We start from the raw sequence: 16,237 nt of genomic DNA, 5'->3' as shown, positions 1-16,237 counted from the left end.
AAGATTTCCACTGCTAAAATATTTGTATTGCTGCTTCATGTTTTTTTTTTTTAAGATAAATTAATACTTGAATATAAAATATATATACTGAATATAAAATAATAATAACATCAATCATTTTCATCAGAAACAATCTGTGACCAAGAGACAGTAGCAGTTAACAGCAAATCGAGGTCCTTATTATCTTCAGTCAAATTTTATGGAACTTTATGGAACAAATAAAAAATTGTTCCCTCATCATGTGAAGAAAGAGAGAGAGAGAGAATAAAAAAGTCTAAGACAACAAACTGAGTATTAAGTATTGAGACCAGACAAAGAACCTTTAAGGCAAATTTACAAATACTGTAAAAGCAAGCAAGAAAGGTTATAAACAAATGAGATGTTCTTATTCTCAGCCTATTTTATGAATAGTTTAGAAGCTGACAAACCTCTAGAGAAGACCTTTTACAAGTTTATTCACATGAAAATACAGCATGTGAATACAACTTGAAGTGAAATGAATAATCCACTTGTGTGATTATCCATGCAAAGCTTCTCCACGCAGTCGGCCAAAATTCTGTTTAAAAGCAAACAGATATTAGCCAAACCACAAACTCAAAAGTCATGATTCATCTTTACAGTAAACGGATCATCACACTCTGGAACTTTAGCTGCATGTATTCATTTCTCTCTGTGATTTGTTGGTGTTTCCTACACATAGTCCAGAAACAGCTGCAGTGCATGATTCCCTTCTTGGCGACTTTTGTATTGTCCTAAAAGATCTGAAACTCTGCAGACAGCTTCCATGTGCCTTCTCTTTAAAAAGAGAGGAAGAAGAAATAGCAGAAGCAGCAGAAGATAATGAAGCCAATGACCCAGTTGACGGAGTATATATAGATGATCACCATGTCCATGTCAAATCGCCAGCCATGCGAATCATCCTCAAAGTTGAAGGCATTAAGCCGGTAGCCCCCGTGAGTAAACTGGCGTCTGCCGATTGGACTTGCCTGCCTTTGAAAGCCTAAGAAAGAGAAAGTGGGAGGGAAAAAAGAGAAAGACAGAGAACAGTGAGCATTACTACCATATGAAGAATGAAAACTGAATCTTAAGGCAAAATAATTGGAATAGATGTAAAAATACTTTACCTCCAAAAATTCGAAACAGTTTACGGCAGCTCGGAAGAGGCCATTTTGCACATGCCGCTTTCTGGAAATTCTGCTTCCGAGACAGGTATTCCTTTGGGAAGAATGTACGGGCTGTATGGTTCAGTTCTGTGAAGAGTGGGATGTGTGAATTTATTTATCTGTGAATCATGGGTGTGCTCATGTGCATTACTTCCAGAAAGCCCAGACTCATTTTAAATGGATTTATAATATCTCATACAGCTTGTTTCTCAGATCAGATTCTGTCTCATATTTCATGTCATTTTTAGAGTGTGAAATCAACATAAGATCCAAATTTCAGCTCAACCACTGTGAAAAACCATAAAGTGCAACTGGAATTAATTCATTTTCATTCATTTTCCCATTAAGAAAAAATATTTTTAACACTTCCCTATGAACGTTTTAAGACTATAGTACAGTGAAAATAATTTGGAGTCGAAACAATTTTCACTGAGAAATTGGTAGCAAATTTCACAAAGAATTAAGAAGACGCATTGTATTAAACATGAAATGTTGAAGCTGAAAGACATAATTTTTCTTGTAAAACTTCATATCTACACAATATAACTACATATATTCACAATAATTTTTTTACAGTGTATATGATTTTCTAGATGCCATCAAATATTCAGAATATTCAATTATATGCTCTACACCAGGGGTGCCCAATCCTGCTCCTGGCGATTGACTGTCCTGCAAAGTTCAGCTCCAACTCTAATCAAGCACACCTGAAGCAACTAATTAAGGTCTTCAGGATCGCTTGAAAATTAAAGGCAGGTGTGTTTGATTAGAGTTGGAGCTAAACTTTGCAGGACAGTCGATCGCCAGGAGCAGGATTGGGCACCCCTGCTCTACACTCTTATTGAAAAGAAAAGAAAAAAGAAAGAAAGAATCTCAACATCTCACATGGAATCGACTGTATCTCAGCGCTGGTAAAAATGTTTTGAAATCCCTATGGTCAACATAAATGGTAAAAGTACTTCCAGAACCAAAGTGTCTGAAAAATGTAGGCGCTCACTCTTGTGCTCAATCCCACTAAAAAGGTCCGTAATGTGAGGGAAGGATGTTACATTTGATCCTTCCCTTACATTTGAAGCCCACATTAGTTCCATTATTAGAACTGCCATTTAAAGGGGTAATATGATGCGATTTCAAGTTTTCCTTTCTCTTTGGAGTGCTACAAGCTGTTTGTGGATAGATAAGATCCCTGAAGTTGCAAAGACTAAAGTCTCAAAGCCAAAGAGATATTCTTTGTGAACGTTAAGACTCGACCACACCCACCTAAAACGTCTCATTCAAACATGCCCCCACGTCTACTTCACTGTATGGGAAGATTTGCAAAACACTTCCCAAATGTATGCGTCATGGTGTGGTAAGATTTGCAAAACACCGCCCAAATGTATGCGTCATGGTGTGACAAGATTTGCAAAACACCGCCCAAATGTATATGCAACGAAAGAAGGTGGAACTATTATTCTCGCTGGAGTATTGTTGTTGCCGCCGGGGCCATGTCGTGGAGATGCTGTGTGGGCTTCCAAAAGAGGACACGACTAGAAATCAGTGGTTAAGTTGTATTTACAACACTGTTCCAGAACAGTTCAACCCAAATACTAGAGTGTGTGCAGCGCATTTTATGGAGGACTATTTCCTGAATTTGGGAGTAGACTGCCAGCTATGCACAAAGGCTGTTTCTATAAAGTGGGGGCAATTCCAACTTTGCAAGGACAGTCTGGCTCTTCTGACTCGCAGCCTGTAAGTATGTTTTCTTATTTAAAGAATTTGCCACTGACTATTCAAATGTGAGATTTGAGCAGTGTAGAGTAGTGCTTGTTGTTTTTCATTTCTCCGATCACAAATGCAGACATGATAAAAAAAAAGACAGTATATTATAAACAGTAATTATGTCCCCACTAGATGCAACAAATGCCTAGTTTTTAATGGGTTTTATTGTTTTTGTGTCGTCGCACCAGGACAGGGCTTCACAATACGGTAAAGGGCATAACATTTCCGTCACACGCTTGAGGTATTCGGCCAATCACAACACACTGGATAGCTGGCCAATCGGAGCACGCCTCGCTTCTCAGAACGATGAGCTTTGTAAAAATCGGCACGTTTCAGAAAGGCAGAGCATAGAGGAGCAACAATAATGTACAGTATGTGGAAAATAATGTTTTTTAACTTTAAACCGCATATACACATTGCATTACACCAAATACACAAAATAATGTTCTTTTTAGCAACGTCATATGACCCCTTTAATATCTTCATAACATATCTCTCTGCCACATCCTTAGCCATAGAGATGCTTTTCCATGCATTATCACTGCATGTCTTGATTATTGCAATGTTCTTTTCTTTGCATTACTCTGCAAAACTATTAGCAGACTACAGTATATTCAAATATTCAGCAGTCAATAAATATAGTTTAAGGTATAAAATTCTTCTTTTGACCTTCTGTGACCCATCTTTCTGAGCTCCTCCATCCTTACATGCCATCACTTTCAGGTTCTTTAATTCAAGTCTACTTCAGTTAGTAGATTATTCACGGTCATGAACTTTTTTTTCCCTCAGATCTGAGTTTAAGATCTATTCTCACAGTACTTCTCCTCTCCTCACTGTTAATCTTTGTTTTACAGAACTGTTTGAAGGCCAACCCAGAAGGCTAATGATACATGTGTTCCTTTGGGAATTTCTAATGGGTTTTCAGTCTATTTAGCCTCTCCTATTTGTTATGTAGCAACCTGTTAACTTATGTTTATAAAGCACATAAAGGTTTAAAAATTAAGGTTGGGGTATGATTGTGTATATTTTATGTTGTTGAAAATAATGTGAAAATCTCTTGAAGTAATGTGAACCACAGACCTTGTTTTACTCACAAATCTAAACTGCTATCTAAACCCATAGGAAATTTCAGAGGAAATCGATTGCTTGTAAATCCTAATTGTCTTCAGGGTTTCAGGACTACAAATTAAAGGGATCTGTTGTGCTCTTGTTTTGTTTTTTTTTGTTTTGTTTCATTTCTCTCTTTTGATGTTATTTCATTTTATGCATTGCTTCTTTCCTTGCAAACCTTTTTTGTTTACACTGTTCAGCATTTTTTGTTTGCATATTTATGGAGTGTCCTTGAGCTTTTGAGAAAAAATATTTATTAATTACAATTTTTAATATTATTATAATATTTAATAGTAACAGTAACATTAATAATAATAGTAATATTATTAATAATAATAATAATGTTATTATTAGCTCTTTTTGACAAATTCCCAAATAAGATTACAAAAAAATCACAACGATAACAAATGATTAAAAAAAAGATGTTGAAAAAAAAGATGCTGTTTTTGCGACCAATTTGACAAATCACAATAGTAATAATAATAACTATAAACTACAAAAATAATATTAGTAGTTTTTCTGTTGGCTATTAGCTAGCTTTTTTTTATCAGCTAAAGTTGTATTTTTTTTAACTCTTGGATAACGTCTTTGACAAATTCCCCATTAAGATTATAAAATAACAAATGATAAAATATCATGACAAAACATAAGCTGTTTTGCAAACTTTTTGACAAATCAAAACAGAAACAACAGCAATAATAATAATAATAATAAAATATACAAAATATTATTAGCTTTTTATTAATTTAATTGTATAACTCTTGGGTAACTTCTTTGACAAACCCCCCCCCCCCCAAAAAAAACAGCATAAACATCTACAACAAAAATAACAACAAATTAAAATAAATTATAAGTTATGCTGTTTTCCTGAAAATTACAACATTATTATTACTACTACTACACTCTAAAAAATGCTGGGTTAAATACAACCCAGCATTTTTAGAGTACTATTACTACAACTAGTACAACTACTCACATTTGCAAAAAGATAACAGAAAATTTAAGATGCCTTTCTTCTGAAACAAACCTTTCTGGAAGAAGACATGTGTTATGGTGGTTCTGCACAATGGACAGGGTGTGTTGGTGGGGCAGTTCTTGGCCACCGTCCGCAGACAAGGCTCACAGAAGATGTGGCTGCAGGGATGGCACATGTAGGGACTGAAGTAGACATCCAGACACACAGCACAGATATAGCCTTCACGATCCCGGCTGGGCAGCTCCTCATCCTCACTGCTGCTAGATGGGTTCCCTGTAGAGCTCTTCAGCAGAGCGAGAGAGCAGAAGAGATGACTCAGTGCTGCTATCAAACTCAACAATCTGCTGAGCTTCACCTTTACTAGGGAGCATCGCTTGCAGTGTTATGCTGATGGCTCGTATAAACAGTGTTTTGACTTGACTTGTTGGACTGTCAGACACACAGTAAGATTCCCTGAACTGTCCTGTTTTGGATTATGTCACAGGCAGCCCACAGGGGTGTTGTGTCCCACACATGGTGCACAGGGCCTGTTTGCATAATCACAGCTCTCCCACCCATGGGGACCTCCAAAGCCCATGCACCTTGTTCTCTAGGTGTGTCATTATCACCAAATACACATCTCATAAAAGCATTCACATCCCACTTGACAACCCCTGTGGACACCAGAATCCTAACATCAACATCTCACATGGAATCTGTTAGTGAAAACCCATCCTCTTTTATATAAATGAATATGAGAGCATTTATAGCATTTTAATTGATCTGGTGTGACATACACTTGAAGTGTGTGCACTCCAAAGGGAAAATATACAGCCTACCACCAGAATTATTACCAGTGAAATGAAAATGTAGATTTCTCTGGGAAATTTCTGTGGATAATGACAAATGAAGGTGCAAAAGATGTTACTGCATTTGAGTACTAGTAATCAGAACAAAACCAGGAATTATAGGACCAGCTCTTTCTAAGACACTTAGGGGTGTTGTGCATTAAAAGATAATCAAAATAACTGTGAAGAGAAATACATTTTAATTTTAACAATCACTTTAAATATTTAATTTGGTTTTACTTTAAACTTTACATCAGTGATAGAGTGAGCACTTATGCTGATGTGTTTATTGCAGTGAATTCAGAATCACTAATGCAGAACCTGCTGATTGTTGAAAGATGCCCTCTGCTGGAAAATGATACATTCTGAATTAATGATCTGTGAGTGATCATTCAGCTTTATAATGTGCTAGCAGCTAGAGAAAAAAGAAGTAATGAATAATATAGGAATATATGTGAGAGATAATGTACAGCCATTTGACCATTATCACAAAATAAACCTCAATATTAAATATTTGAAGAAAAATTACAATTACAAGTCATCAGTCTAGAAACAGAACAAACACTGAAAAAAGTAATATATAATATATAGTAATATATAGGCCTACATTATTATTATTATTATTATATCTGCAAAAAAAATTGAAAGTACGTTTTCCTAGGTTTACTCTCATCCAGCTCTTGGTCTCTTACTAGTTTGATGTTTTTCAGGGTGATGTTTGCATTGTCTTTGTTTAGGTTTTATATTCAGCACAAAAGTAATACTGTAGTCCTCTGATGCCATTTTATCCAAGCCAGTAAACATTTATAACTTAAAAATACCAGCATTTACAGACTATACTAAAAAAACTATTTGGGGAATCTCTGTAATTAATTAATTTGATGAAACTTTATATATACAGTATATATTGATTTAATATGTAAGATCTTGTAAAAAAATGTAACAAATATACACAACAAACATGTAGGTAAACAAATGAAATTAAATATTTCATTTAAAAAAAGTTTTTAATTTTGAGTGTAATTATAAAGGTTTCATTATAAAATAATTTATTTTAATTTTACATTAGTATTTATGTATTATTTTACATTATGTATATTAATGATTCGTTTTTCATCAATACTTGAAAAGCTGATGATAAATTAAATTAATTGTATTTATTAACTAGACAAGTTATTTATTTTATGATAATTTAAGCTTTAGCTCCAAATTTACAGAAAAAATATTACAACTTCATAGAATATTGTCTGTAATTTGTTGCATTGTTTGACTTTTTCATTTGTATCACATTTGACAGAGACTTAACAACTGCAACTGAACACTCATTTGCTGTCAGTGTTCGCTTCTCTAGAAATGCAGCTGAAAAGAGCTAATATTCTGACAGAAAAGCTTCGGTCCTATTATAGCTCAGACAGCATGTGTGAGTGTGTAAATACATGCTTGATTGCGTTTCTGTTTCACCTGCACGTTCTCCTGCTGCTGGCTCTGTCTGCAGCGCTCTCTCCTCCTCTGTCTCCTCCTCAGGCTCTTCAGTCGCTTCCTCTCTCTCTTACCCGGCCTGCGTTCCCCAGTGGGAGTGGGTGTAAGCAGGGATGAAGCCACGCTGAGCCCTGCTGGAGCTCTGCCAGCCTGTTCTCCAGCCTCCTGTTCCTCCTCAGAGCTGCTGAGAGACATCAGAGGAGCTCTGCGGTTGAAGAAGCCGCCCGCTTCCTGATCCTCGCGAGAGATGCGTGAGCCTCTAATAATATCTGACCTAACAGGTTCTAGATCAGACCTCCTCGAAAGCATCACAGCCCTGCTATAGGGAGGAGGGCTTGTCCTATGGCATAGGGAAGTGGAGGCCTGCTGGCTGGCCGTGGACCTCAGCATACGCCCTGCCTGGAGATCACAGTCTGGAAAGTGCAGTTCAGAGTATCCTGGGGAGTTTTGCTCCCTGTAATGAGCCTCCTGGTGGGCGTTTGTATAGTACAGACTTAATGTCTTCCTGTGGGCTAGTCTGGCTCCAAGTTTGGTCTTCTGTAGAGGCCTGACCTCCAAACACAGGGCCTCCACTGTGCGCCCAAGGTCTTCTTCTCCATGTGTGTCCATCTCAGATCGGACAACTCACTGCTGAACCGAAACCCCCCCACCCCCCTGTGCCCAATTCTGCAGCAGGCCAGGAAACATTTGAGTTCATTGTTGAAGAGGTGAGCAGGAACATACTGGCCCCCTGAGGTATTTTGCAACGTTGACAAAGGTAAAGCCCCCTAAATAGTGGCAGTTCAGCGACCCAATTGTCTCTGGGGGCCTATAGAATTCAAACAACTCACAATGCATGCATTGTGTTATAAGGGTGGCAAAATTAGGTGAAATAACTAGACCAATCTTTTTCAACAGACACCGTCAGCTCTTTTTCTATCTGAACAATCGACAGCATATGGGAAAATGACAGTCCCAATGACTGAAACGAAATCTGTGGTCCTTTTACAGTTTGCATGAGTGGCTTCTACTTGACGCTTCATTTTTCTTTTTCTTTTTTTCATACAGTTATTAAGTTAGAAGGGCAAGTTTTAAACAACTATTTTATTTAAACAATTATAATTTGAATAAAATATTATATGATAGTCATAATTATTAATATATTCTTAATAGTTAATTAACATTAAAATATTTTAAAATGCATGATATATTTTAAATGATATCTTTTTCAAATTTAATAACAAAACAGTTGTTCATATGGATTTTTTTGTAGGTAATTTCAAGAAAATCAGTTATAAGTTAAATCATTTTTAACAAAACATTGCAAAATTCAAACATTAATAGATTATTCAATTATGATATTATCATCTTAATTATTCGGTTATTGAATATTGAATTTTTTCAACTTCATTGATGGAAACAGATAAAAGATACATGTAAAAGATATCTAAACTCAAAGTCAAGCAAAGAAATTAATAATATGTTTATAATAATATGCTAATAATAATAATATTTTTTATAATATCGAATAATACTATTTTTTTTAATGTGACAAACATCTGTCTTAGCTTATGTCCTCCAGAGTAAAGGGCATAAAATAGTAAAATTATGTATTTTTAATTGTCCTCTGCACAGTTGTGAATATGCAAACTTTCGTTGTGCTCAGTTTTTGTTTTTCAGACCTTTCACAAATTTGGCATGTTTTCAAAGACACATATAAGTTGAATGCCATTACATAAGGTTACGTAAGCATGTTATTGCACATTTTTCATTATTAATCAAGCATATTGATAGGCTTTGCGATAGCCTTAGTAAAAATAAAATAAAAAAAATGCATTGATATTATTTATATTCCAGCACTTTTCCAGTATTAAATGAGGTGGGAGAAGGAAAGTCTATGCTGCATGAAGTTAAGAGTGATCTGAATCGTTCCACAATACGCCCTCATTATTTTCTTTCATCTTTTTGCCATGTTCTCACCAGATGGCAGCAGATTTCCGTTCTGAGGAACTCGTGGAACTGTCCGCGGTGCTGAAAGTGCATCTCTGCAACGAAAGTCATAGGCCTATAGAGTACATCTAATAATGTAATAATCATCAAAAGGTTTATGATATTCAAAACATTATTACTGTCATTATATATTACTGAAAAAATGGTAACCTAAAATTGGTTCTAAATGAACTGGTAGCCTATAATTCCAATCAAAAATCAACAGAACATCTAAGTACATTAATACAAGCAAAACTCATTTTTTATTCATCAAAACAGGTAAAAAAATAGCTCTTCAATGCAACAATTGCGACTTTTTTGTTTAGAGCGTAATGATCATATAAGAGCATATTAACGGTTACGTTTTAAAATATGACATTATTTGTATACACATTTTTAATTTATTGTAATTTATTCATCAGATCTAGCTATTTGCACTGTATTTTCTCATCATTTCGTCATAATTATCTTTATTTCCAACAATTAAACTTATACACATAACTTTGTCTCAAATTTCAAGCTGATTTTCTTTATCTGCAACGAAAATCAAACTGGTTGAAAGAGTGCAAGGACGTTTTCACTGGAAAACTCTAATAAACCAATAAAAACGTTTCAGGCGGCTGTGTGAAGAAATAAAACCGATTTTCATATAACATGTTTGCAGAAAATGTGCCTTTGTCAGCAAAACAAGTTCCTGAGACACAATTTACCACGTTATTGAATTTGCCTGCACTACTTTCATAACAGCAACTGTTGAATATCTCAAAACATATTGTACTCGAACACTACACATCCGAAAGGACAACTTTGTCCTGATGTAAAGCTTGCACGGCCTCTCTGCAAAGTGCGCGCGCCATCTCTGACGCACATAGCACGACTCTTATAAATGAATTCACTTCGTCACTGGGCGCCAATGATCGCAGATCGAGCGTGCGGCACTTCCTGAGCCCGGAGCCCGCCATGCGTCTTCAGAGCAGCGAGGTGACCGGCGCGAGGGACTGTCTGTGAGTGACCTGCTCTCACAATGGAGAGTTACAACAACACCACAGAAAGCCAAGACTGGAGCGGGAACGCAACGACAGTTAGCAAAGTTGCTTTGAGTTACCAAATAATCGGCTCGCTTTTCCTGGCCGCGTTAATTCTGTTTGCCATATTGGGAAATGCTTGTGTCATCGCTGCCATCGCCTTGGAGAGATCGCTTCAGAATGTGGCCAACTATCTCATCGGCTCCCTGGCCGTCACAGACCTCATGGTGTCGGTTCTAGTGCTACCCATGGCAGCCCTGTATCAGGTTCTGAACAAATGGACTTTGGGACAGGAGATGTGCGATATTTTCATCTCTCTAGACGTGTTGTGCTGCACCTCTTCCATCCTGCACCTGTGCGCAATCGCTTTGGATAGATACTGGGCCATCACTGATCCCATAGACTATGTGAATAAAAGGACCCCGAGACGAGCGGCTATCTTGATCAGCCTCACTTGGCTAATAGGATTTTCCATTTCCATTCCTCCCATGTTGGGCTGGAGGAAACCAGAGGACCGGGCAGATCCCGACGCGTGCACAATTAGCCAAGACCACGGGTACACCATCTACTCAACTTTTGGTGCTTTCTACATCCCCCTCATCCTCATGCTGGTCCTCTACGGGCGGATATTCCGAGCGGCGAGGTTTCGCATAAGGAAAACCGTGAAGAAACCCGAGAAAGCTAAAATCGCGGACAAATGCCTGGCGGTGTCTCCGGCGCTGTTCCCCAGGAAAGCGAACGGCGAGGTGAGCAAAACTTGGAAGCGAAGCGTGGAGCCGCAGCCGGGACCGTGCGTAAACGGAGCGCTCAAACACTCGGACGACGGGGAGTCGTTCGAGATTACAGAAGTTCAGACCGTCTCCAGAAACCACCTGAGCCTGCCCAACAACCCTCAGCCGTGCTTCGAGAGCAGAAACGAGAAAAACACGGAAGCGAAGCGCAAAGTGGCTCTGGCCAGAGAGCGCAAAACGGTCAAGACTCTGGGAATCATTATGGGCACGTTCATTTTCTGCTGGCTGCCCTTCTTCATCGTGGCGCTTGTTTTGCCTTTCTGTCAAGACTGTTTCATGCCTGAGTGGTTGACGGCGGTCATTAACTGGCTCGGATACTCCAACTCACTTTTGAACCCCATCATATACGCGTACTTTAACAAAGACTTCCAGAACGCATTTAAGAAGATCTTGAAATGCAAATGTATTAGACAGTGAACGGTGCTGTTTAACGGATGCTAATATGCAGATATTGATTGTTAAAGAACTGCTCTAAAGGCATTAATACGAACGGACCCAGTGCGGGACAGTACAGCACAAGAAGAGATAGAGCTCTGTCCTTGTGTATTTGTTTATCTGTCAAGTTTATCTGCTTCCACCTCAAAGAAATTTGCATATACAACTGGATGGATTCAGATTAGACCAGGACTCTCAGACCAGCTGTGTGCATTCAATAATAAAGCCCTTAAACAAACAACAACAAAAAAGCTTTTATTTTACTGTATGTGATGAAAGCCACCTTTCTCCGAGCAGGAAGCTGTGGTGGGATTGTAAGCACACAGAGATGTCAAGATCCAGCAGATCATTATGTAGAAAAATGTAATGTGAAATTTCTCATTTCTATTTATTTTCAGCAGTTTTCTTATATGACATGGACGGACTGAAAATATCTTGAAATAAATCATAAATCTAGATCACAAAAATGGACTGCATTTGAATCATTGCATTTAGGGTGGGATGGGGCTCTTTAATGAGGTTGGAAAGAAAAAAAAAATCATGCGGTTAACCACACACTGTTCAGGTGTATAATTGAACAAAGTCATGAACAAAAATATAAATTATATTTAAATACCAGTTAGTGTGACAGTATAATGCAACCTCCCTAAAAGGATTATGTTCTTTTTCCTTTGGCATAAAAAGAAGCTCTAGGTAAGCCAAAAATATTTAATTTGCATTCAAATATGTGCACTTAGATAATAAAGCACTATAAAGCGTGTGTTAAATGTCAGTGACGGTTAGTATCAGAGATGCAGAGGGTACGCAACGATCAGTTTGCCTCAGGCACAGCTAGGCAATTACCCATGGGGCCTTTATTCCTCTAATTTTGCAGTCATGCCACGCTGTATTCAAAAGTAACTTAGAACCCATAAACCAATTCAAGTGATTAAAAATGAGAACCTTTCTGTTTGTTCTCGAAGGTTTTAAAGAGCCTAATAGGAATAGTTCACCCAGAAATTAAAAATTGATGAAAATTTACACCGGTCATCCACAATGTAGATGAGTTTTTTTCTTTGGAGATTTGAAGAAATTTATTACATCACTTGCTCTACAATGGATCAGTGAATGGGTGCCGTCAGAATGAGAGTCCAAACAGCTGATAAAAACATCAACACACATCCATCCATAACATCCATATCATCCTGTGGATCAAATCGAATGTGAAGGTGTGTTTGTAAGAAACAAATCCAATCGTTAAGATGTTTTCAACGTTAAACCATTGCTTTTCAACCAAAATACGAGTCCTCTGTTCATATTTCTTGCTTCAGTGAAAAAGTCATTTTTATCTGAATCATAAGAGTAATATAAGCACATCATTTATCATTTACAAGCCAAAAGAGTCTAAAACAGTTCTAAATTAATACGTTGGTAGATTTTAAAGGTATCGACTTTTACACTGAAGGAAGCAGTATTATGGATTATGAACTGCTATTTTGGTAATTGTTAATTGATGTACTACAGTCGTTGTGATGTTTTATCATCTGTTTGGACTCTCATTCTGACAGAACCCATTCACTGCAGAGGATTCATTGGTGAGTAAGAGATGTAATGCTACTAAATTTCTCCAAATCTGTTCCGATGAAGAAACAAACTCTTCTATATCTTGGATGACTTCAGGGTGAGTACATTTTCAGATTTTCATTTTCGGGTGAACTGTTCCTTTAAAGTCTAAGGCAAATAAAATGACTTCAGCTATCTTTACAGACCTCCTATGGTAAATTGAATTGGCTTACTGTATGTCACCCCGAACATCTTTTACACATGTCTCCAGATGTTTAATTCTTTAAAGCTAGTCCTATAGCTTATAAACCTCCTCTACTTCCAGTGACATTTTCAATGTATCAAGTCAGGCAATGGTGCAGAAATGTTATTCAAATAACATCCTAAGGCTCTGCCCACACAGAACCCTGGCAAAATATAAATGTCAGAAAAGACAAATGGAAAATACGCAACGTAATATTTATGATTTGCCTTTCCCCCTACATTTGTAAACGTGCTATTTTACTGACACTGCCATGTGACGAGGACGTTCGGAGGAGCTGACAGCATTGATAACATGACAATGGATATTGTGAATGAACACAAAGCCCTCGCTGTAATATCCTCTGTAGGGGTGAAATTTTGCTGACTCACTCCTTTAGCACATAGAGGACTAATTTTACCCATTTCCACTTGTGACATTTTTTAAAATGTTCCAGCACTTCTCATGACAGTGGTCATGCCCTCGTGTCAAAGTTATAAATGGCCAGCCACTAACTTTGGCTTGATTGGAAACTATAGGGGAAAGGCACAATATGTATTCCTCCCCCTTGTGCCCTGGAGTAAATTGAAATGGCCGTGAGGGACATTATCAAGGTCATTCCAACCTTGATACAACTATTTGTGAGGCTAAATGACAGTGAAAGAACATTTTGAAGTCACTCTCATCTTCTGAGGAAAGTCTCAGTCTAGAGACAGCTTGTTTTTTTATGTGGCTGTTAGTTACTCAGCTGACTTTTGCTTTGGAGTATTAAGAAGAGATTAAGCTGCAAGTTTGTAATTTCTTTCTTTAAAAAAAAAAGTGAGATATTGTCTATAAGATATGAATCGTACTTGAACTTAAACAAGCTCTGATGGATCTTTCCCCTGCTGAATAGCTGAAAGCATATGAAATTATTATAAAAAGCTGTATCTGTATGATAAGTTGTGATAAAAACAAAGGCAGTGTTGAATCTCTGGATTGTAGCACATGACCTTGTTGAGCACTCCTATTAAAAGGACATCTAAAATCAACACCTTATTCTAGATTAAAAAAAAAATAAAAATCAGCTGCTCGAATGGATGTTTAATTCCTTTACAATTCAGGCTAGTGTAGGGTAAAAGTTTGGTGTTGATAAGAATGTTTAATGTTTTTTGAAAGATCATTCTTACGGTGACCAAGGCTGTTATTTGATGAAAAATATAGTAAAAACTGTAATACTGTTAAATATTATATTTTATAATAACTGTCTTCTATTGTAATATTTATCCCTATGATGGCAAAGTCTTCAGTGTCACATGATACTTTAGAAATAACTCTAATATGCTGATTTGGTAATTAAGAAACAGTTGTACTACTTTTATATTTTTTGGGAACCATGATAATTTTTTAAGGATTTTTGATGAATAAAAAAGTTTAAAAGAACAGCATTTATATACAACAGAATTCATTTGTAACATTATAAATGTCACTTTTGATCAATTTAATGCATCCTTACTGAATTAGCATTAACTTTTTATACTTTATACTGACCTTGGTGTATTGATAAATAATATAAAAATACAAAACAACAAATCACAATATAAATATGTATAATACTATACAGTATAAACTATAAGCTAAGCTATAAACTAGGCTCTTTTGAACATAATGAATAATTATGCAATGCCTTGATTTCTCCAATGGCACTTATCAATGTTTTATCAAATGTTGTATTATGGTATTTCAGTGAGCTAATTTTAGAGGTAAATTTACAAAAGGGATGACAACAAATTCCTTTTAAGGCTGTTAAAGTGAAAGGCCCTAATGTAAAGATGAGTTCACGCTAATGCACGTTTAGTGAGTCATTATCTCACTTCAGCTTCTGTTTCTGTGTTGGTTTTGGAGAGGGTCAAACCAAAGAGCTTTATGGGATCAAAAGTCCTCCGCTGGGATCATGACAACATTTATTTAAAAAGAAACAGAATGCAAGCTAGTTCATTAAATAGACAGATATTGTTTGATTTAAGCCCTATAGATACAGCAGAAAAGGAGAAGATGGGAAAAAAGCACACAAGCAAGTGAGTAATTTCATTTGACGGAATCTAAAAGACGTTTTACATTTGAATGCAAGCTTTTTAGTAAAATGTAGATTTTCCTTATTGCTCTCTCTTTCTCTTATTCATGGCGCTTCAGCTGAAATGAACTGAACATGAACAAAATGAAAAGTGAAAAAATTAGCAACAGCAAAAATAGCAATTTTACGTCGTCTTTGCATCTCTATAGAGACTAGCCAAGGGGCACAATAATGCCATTGTGTGATTGTCATGAGTCACCTCTTCAGCTACAGTCATCACTGAAGTCACGTTTTTTGATTCCCTCTGTCTGGCTCCAGGGCCGCACAGCTCTTGTTTACTTCAGAGCGTGATGTTGTGATCTCCTTATTTTTATCAAAAAATTTGCACCGACACAGTTTTAACCACGTTTGAATACAGAGAGTTCTTAATAAAATGAGACAGATTTTCTTCACTGCTCTCTTTGTCATCATGGTGTAGGGCTTCAGCTGCACTGCTTGACTGCTCTACTTCCGGCTCAATTAAATGAGTGATTCCATTAGCTTTCTTTCACACATTTGACCCAGCCATTTCAGATTCAGCTAAAGGTTTCTCTACTATTGCCCTGTAGCATATTCCAGCCAACTTTCCCTAAGTGCCAGTGGTTTGCTCAGAGAGAGTGCGTCTCAACATTAAAAGACGGAGAATGTGGGACACGGAGAAGGCATAGCTGATGAATAATCACAGCATGGCCTCTGTCTACATCTATTTTATGACACATTTAATCATAATACTTTGTAATTGCATTCAATTTGGCCAAGATCAAAAACAGCAATTAGTGATATACAGTCAGGTACATGTTTTGAATGTGTAATACTTAATGCAATAA

At 36.9% G+C, this 16,237-nt stretch overlaps 2 protein-coding genes across 2 annotated transcripts; one reads left to right on the top strand and one right to left on the bottom strand.

Annotated features, from left to right (window-relative positions):
• Positions 1 to 797: 797 nt before the first annotated feature.
• Positions 798 to 7,925, bottom strand: LOC306848069 (E3 ubiquitin-protein ligase RNF180-like; the record flags this gene model as incomplete). Its single annotated transcript, XM_079382394.1, has 4 exons — positions 798 to 1,000; positions 1,125 to 1,250; positions 5,062 to 5,293; positions 7,299 to 7,925. 4 exons carry the CDS (start codon positions 7,923 to 7,925, stop codon positions 798 to 800), a joined length of 1,188 nt encoding a protein of 395 aa, XP_079238520.1.
• Positions 7,926 to 10,308: 2,383 nt separating this feature from the next.
• On the top strand, positions 10,309 to 11,517 carry htr1aa (5-hydroxytryptamine (serotonin) receptor 1A a; the record flags this gene model as incomplete). The annotated part of the gene is made up of 1 exon (XM_079382191.1): positions 10,309 to 11,517. One exon carries the CDS (start codon positions 10,309 to 10,311, stop codon positions 11,515 to 11,517), a length of 1,209 nt encoding a protein of 402 aa, XP_079238317.1.
• Between the last annotated feature and the right edge of the window lie 4,720 nt (positions 11,518 to 16,237).

Source organism: Barbus barbus, assembly GCF_936440315.1.
Source record: "Barbus barbus genome assembly, chromosome: 28".
Classification (NCBI taxonomy): Eukaryota; Metazoa; Chordata; class Actinopteri; order Cypriniformes; family Cyprinidae; genus Barbus; species Barbus barbus.
Note: the sequence above shows the minus strand (reverse complement) of the source record. Positions and strands in the feature narration are given on the sequence as shown.